The 6,013-nt window shown below is 40.6% G+C and overlaps 1 protein-coding gene across 1 annotated transcript; it reads left to right on the forward strand.

The window, feature by feature from the left end:
* Positions 1–8: 8 nt before the first annotated feature.
* On the forward strand, positions 9–5,366 carry LOC136422390 (uncharacterized). Its single transcript, XM_066410132.1, has 5 exons — positions 9–258; positions 712–932; positions 3,480–3,597; positions 4,459–4,541; positions 4,921–5,366. The coding sequence occupies exons 1-5, from the start codon at positions 9–11 to the stop codon at positions 5,032–5,034; spliced, it is 786 nt and encodes a 261-aa protein (XP_066266229.1). The 3' UTR covers positions 5,035–5,366.
* The last annotated feature ends 647 nt before the right edge of the window (positions 5,367–6,013 follow it).

Raw genomic sequence — 6,013 nt, forward strand, 5'->3', positions numbered from 1 at the left:
ACGAGGAGATGTCGACTGGACGTGGTCGCGGGAGAGGTTTTGGACGGGGACGCATCCCTGGGACAAGCGTGAACGGTGGTGGTAGCGCGGCCGGGGACACTGCGTCGCGTCCCGGCGGGTTGGTGAACAGATCAGGCCCGGTGACTGGAAACGGGACCGTTAGCCAGTCTGCTTCTTCTTCCGTTAAAACGAACCGTGCTGATGATTGGTCAAGCGCACAGAACAACTCCAGACAAGCACAGGAGACACGGTTAAAAGGTCTATAATTTTGTGAAAGTCAAGTCGTTGTTGGGTCTTAGTGATTTATGGCTAATTTGCATATCCTTGGAGGGTGTGTAAGGGGACTTAGAGTTTCCAACTGTGTAAAAGGAAAAGTCCGTGTTGTGTGTATAACCTCCTTGGTATAACTGTGTATCGTTGCAAATTATTGAATTGTACCCATTCAAACTATAATTGAGACATGTGAATGATGTATGATAATCACACAATGTAATTTTTTATCTTTTACACATGGAGATAATTTCAAAATGTAAAACTGAAAAACAATGAAAAACTGCTGAAATTGGTATTTCTGCAATTTTAAGAGACATTGGTAGAATTGGTGATTTATTTTATCTTAGGTTATCGAAATGAAAGCTCATCTGTATTGATATTGATACTGTATACACATCAAAAGTTCTTACATGTAACTCAATCCAACACACAAAAAAGGTAACCCAAAGGAACAACCGGAGCCCAACAAAGCCGGTGTCACCATGATGGCCAAATACAGCTACAAAGCCAACCCCAATCAACCTGGCGGCTTTCCCGAGCTGTCCGTCAAGCAGGCGCAGATGCTGAGTCTCGTCAAGAAGCATCCGAACAACGAACACTGGTGGGAGGCCAAGAACGAGGACGGGGAAGTCGGCTTTGTGCCTGCGTCGTATATGATGGTGAGGAAAGCATCTCCAAGCACATGTATCAAAAGGCAGTATCCAACAGGCCAACCAGTATCCAGCGGTGGCCTATCGCCTATTGGATAATGGTTGGCCCTTTGTATACTGCCTTGTCACCAATAGATCTGCACTTAATATCGTCGTCATTGTTGCTACAAATTATTTGCAAAATGACTAATAAACATGGTTGACATACCAAATACATAAAGTACATTTGATTTGTACCAGCACAGAAGAAAAAACTTTCTGGAGTTGTCAACCCTCAAGATAGGGGTTTAGATATTCGCTCTTCCTAGATGTATCTACTATCAATATATCATGACATATTTATCAAGTGGAACTTATTGCCACCAAGCACAGTAGGGGGTATTCTCATTAGATAGCTTTGATTTTAAACAACACCTGGAGTTAGATATGCAAGTGTGATAATTAGGTGTGACAGGTCATTCAGTATAAGATAACCAGTTGCTGCCACACAGTGTGCCTGCGAAGTACTAGTAGGTATGTTACACCAAAGGTCTGTTATACTGGCTATATAGGTACAAATACTAGTTATTTATTATATTATAGTAACTGGTATATGTACTGAGGCGCTGCCTGGCCATAATTGTTCTCCGCTGTTTCTTGCCTGTTGCTAACCTTTGTGCCCCCTCCCATCCACAAACCCATCTCTGTAAGCCAGATTTTGCACTTATGTCCTCCTCCAAGTTATTGCCTTGGGCATTAAAGAAGTTGGCTTTATTTTCATGGTGACCTCTCTGCCATCTGTTTTCAATGTATTAGGATTGTACTACAGAATTTAACACACAGTGAAAACGGCATTTCCCCTTCTAACTGGAAATAAAGTCCCTGCAAAAATTAATGAATCTACACTTCTACAGTATCGCTGCAGTTTGACAAATGTACGTTCATACCTGCTGTAACAGTGCAGTAGCAGGAGGGTCAATCCTTATCTCTCACAGACAGGCTGCTCCTCAATTCAAGGTCTGGATCTTACCAGGTACATGTTTGCATAATGAGATAGGCAAGAAGGCCAAGCTAAGGTTTCTTACTCATAGGGAAAAAATAACATCCTTCTTCATTGCATGTCATAAACAATGGTCTTCCTCGGGCAAGCACTTTTACATATCATTTCCAAATGCTGATACTAGTTTTCATTGCCCTGTACCTCTAACATGGATATGGCGCTGTTTGAATCATTATCCTTGCCCAAAACGCAGTAATAGTTCCTACATAATGGCCCTGTCGCTGTGTTATGACTTCCCTTGTGAGAAAGACTTTCTCATGCAGACAAGCCTTAGACTATAAGCTGTTCCTGGGGGTCTCATTTTTGGACTGCGTTGGCATAAAGTTTGGTTGAAAAATATAGTCTAAGGCCACACCAATCTTATTTCTTCGTTCACAAATTCACTGCTCCAATCCAGGCTGTTCTCATTCAAAGGAAAAACAAATACCATTCAGGGTATGAATATACCTCAAAATACCTACAGATCATATTGGCATAAACAGTTGAGAAAGTCCTTGTCTAATAGATATGTGTTACAGTTTTTCAGTGCATTCAAAGTTGAAAAATGTATTGTTTGATACGTTAGTAAGTTTTAAATGTTAAAAATTATCATCTTATGGCTCCTGTGGTAGCAATTGAGTTCATCCCAATGATCCCAGGTTGCCTGGGATCTAGTACTTGTATTTACTACATTAGTACTTTAATGTTGCCCATGCACTCCACTATGTTTGTGCAAGAATCTGAGAACCAAGAAATTGACATGTTTTGGCCTAATGGGCTGACTGCAATGATAGCCATGTGCATCCATAGGCAGTTAGGAGTGTCTAAAGCTATTAGAGTACTGTCTGCACATTTTCAGGTGGGATAATGATATCAGGGGTTGCAGTTTTCCTTTGCCCTGTGGAAGTGTAAATCTGTTGTGTCAGAAGAGTCAGTGCAAATAATTATGCCAGCAAGACAAGTTACATGGTCTCTGGTGACACAAAGTTGTTTCCAAAATGATGGGAGGAAATCGCCTGGTATCCAGGCAGAATAAATCAGTTCAAGCCCTGATTGCCAAACTAATAGAATTTTGACATGGGACCCCTTGCATATATATTTTTCTCTTGTTACCTGAAAATGAAATGGGAGTTATTGTGTTCGTTTGTCTCAGTGTTTCCACATTATGTATTTTCCATTTGATAGACACATGACAGGAAGTTAAGGTCGCTGTGAAAGGAAATTAAGGTCAGAGTTGCCAGAATTACATGTTTATCATCAACTTTGTGTAACAACTGACAGAAATTCCAGGTCATTGGGTCAATGGAAGAGCCTACTTGTTTATGGCAAGGTGTTGTTTTTGGTCTGTCTGTGTATTTGTTGTTATGCTTTTTCCATATGCCAGAGTGACAGGCACTTCAGGAAGTGATCAATGGACACAGGTAATGTTAATGAAAAATTCCACATGATCATCATCAATAATCTCCAAATAAACAGGTCAATAGAGAAACTCTTCACGGAGGTACTTATATGAGATCTTCGATTTTGAACTCTTGCAGATAATGGAGCAGAAACCTGAGACACTTCCATGGCTCCAGAACAAAGAACCAGAGGAACCAAAACAGCCTGAAGTCAACAGTAAAGTTAAACCTAACGTGTTCGGCAGACCACCACAAGGTAAGCTTATTCTTACTTGTCCCTCCCATATGCATTTTATATACTGTAAATCTTCAAATGTTTTGCAGTGGTTTTGTTGACACTGGGAATACAATGTATGTGTTTCCATTGTATTACCCCTGTGCTTCAGAATTGTTTCAATCGCAAACTTAAAACAAGGATATGGGAGATTCTTCATACACAACCAGGTATTGATCTCACCTGCTAACGTTTCGATGTCTATCAGACACCTTCTTCAGAGCTTCTGACTGGAGTACTGCTTCTCACCGCTATAAGTAGCCGATGTCAGAAGCTCTGAAGAAGGTGTCTGATAGACATCGAAACGTTAGCAGGTGAGATCAATACCTGGTTGTGTATTAAGAATCTCCCATATCCTATTTTCTACCAACCTGATGAAATTATTTTCGAAACTTAAAACGAGTTATGAAAACTTCCTTTCCCTTTCTACCGCAAGCTTCAGTCCGGGTGCGAAAATAAATGAATTAACAGTAGTCGGTTCCATAACAACATGTAGCATGAAAATCGTTTCTGTTTCCACCTGTATCCAACTACAGAAAATTGGATTTACATGTAACTTGGGATGCCAGTGAACATGAAAGGCTTTTGAAGCTTTTGTGTTGGGGCGATTCACTAATAGACAGACCCATAGCCCCACCTACCTCCGTCAAAATTTAGATATCCAAAATGAAAACATATAAATCCAAGTTATTTCACAGACATGCAGCCACTCCCTCATTAAGCAAACCACCAATTGCCATGCTATCATTGGTTGAACTGCTGATTGTGATGGACAGTCAGGATTGGTCTCTTGCTCTTCTGCTGTGGTAACAGGAGTGATGTTGTTTGATATCAAACTCACAGGATCGTACAAACCATACAAATCAGCCTATGCTGATGTCAGGGAGAAGGAGAAGGAGAGAGACAAACAACAGTATTACTGCAAGGTACATCTAATGATTCAATACTTATAATTTTTACAACTATAGCCACACATTTTAGAAATAGTCATAATCAGCCTTTTTTTAATTGTATTGGACCTTTCATAAAACAGCAGGTAGCTACACATGAATTTGATAAACCTAACTATTAGACAATGATTTTCACATACATGTAGCAGAACTTCTGGTATTTGTATCTCATGATCTGGGCATGTTACAATCATAATTTTTGTGAGGTAGATAGCCTTTGTGCTCTGGAAAAGGCGACACAAGTTTGGGCCACCTAGCAGCTTTCTTTGGGACTGCAGGAGTGTTTTTGTTGCACAATTTGAAACAGGAAAACTCAAGAAGGGATGAATGTATTTTCATTTTTTCTCTTTTTCAGATCTGTGAGAAACAGTTGAACGGTCCCAAGCCTTATGGAGCTCATATGGCCAGCAAGCTCCACAAGGAGAACGTTGAACTGGAACAGGAGATGGGACGGGTTTCTCTGTCTTAGGCCGGTTCCCAAGTTAGTTGTTCATCCTCTCATACCATACCATGCTTTAGCACTGACCAGCCATCAACCAATTGTTGTTGTTGTTGTAGGGAAGATCACCAGCCAATCATGTTGCCTCTTAAACATAGGCAATGACGTGATTGGCTGGTGACAGCTGGCCATTGCTAATGCAGCGAGAAAGGTGGATCGCAGGCTATGTCGGGGCCGTTGCTTGACATGAACAAGTGGCTGGCCTGGCACAAGAGGATGACATTGGGAAGAAGTGGTGCTATCGTTACTTGTATTCCTTTTTTTCCTGTTTCGTTGCATTATCAATAAAGGTCTTTGTTGGAGATGTTAAGTTTCACGAGTGTGTCACTTCAGATAAGCCAGCCCAGGATGCTGTAAATTGATATGTTCCCAGTGGGTTTGTTTCTACAGTAACATTTCCACTGCAAATTCATGACACAGCGAATCTGTGTTTCCAGTGCAGGGCTCGAAATAGTGGGTGCATGTGCACCTGTGTGCACTCAAGATTGAAGCTGTACACCCAATTTTTGACCGTGGGTGCACTGGTGCACCTAGATATTTTTTTACTCTATAGCGTAACAGTTCTTTTGTACACTAGCATACAGAATATTCTTGAGATGTAAGTATCAGAAAAAGCAATATAACCTTTTGTTGTACTTTATATGATGTATTGCTTGGTTGAAATTTGAAATCTGGATAGAATTACTGATTGAAATTCTTAAGAGATGCAGTAGCGTCATACTTATGTTTTGCTGACATTCAACTTTGTTTTATGTGGTGCACCCAGATTTTCTTCTGTGCACCTAAATTTCTGGGTTGGGTGCACCAGTGCACCTATTTCCAAAAAAGAATTTCGAGCCCTGCAGTGTATTATCACTGTACTACAGAATTGTTTCAACCACAAACTCATAACGCAGCAAAATCAAGTCCCTATATAGCTAGAGAAATAAATGTATTAACAGAAAAAAAA

This window comes from Branchiostoma lanceolatum, chromosome 17 (genome assembly GCF_035083965.1).
Source record: "Branchiostoma lanceolatum isolate klBraLanc5 chromosome 17, klBraLanc5.hap2, whole genome shotgun sequence".
Lineage (NCBI taxonomy): Eukaryota > Metazoa > Chordata > Leptocardii > Amphioxiformes > Branchiostomatidae > Branchiostoma > Branchiostoma lanceolatum.

Coding starts and splice junctions, on each gene's coding strand:
- LOC136422390 (XM_066410132.1), top strand. CDS start 9: ATGTCGACTGGACGTGGTCGCGGGAGAGGTTTTGGACGGGGACGCATC. Junction 259..711: donor ACAGGAGACACGGTTAAAAG/GTCTATAATTTT, acceptor CACACAAAAAAG/GTAACCCAAAGGAACAACCG. Junction 3,598..4,458: donor GTTCGGCAGACCACCACAAG/GTAAGCTTATTC, acceptor TCAAACTCACAG/GATCGTACAAACCATACAAA.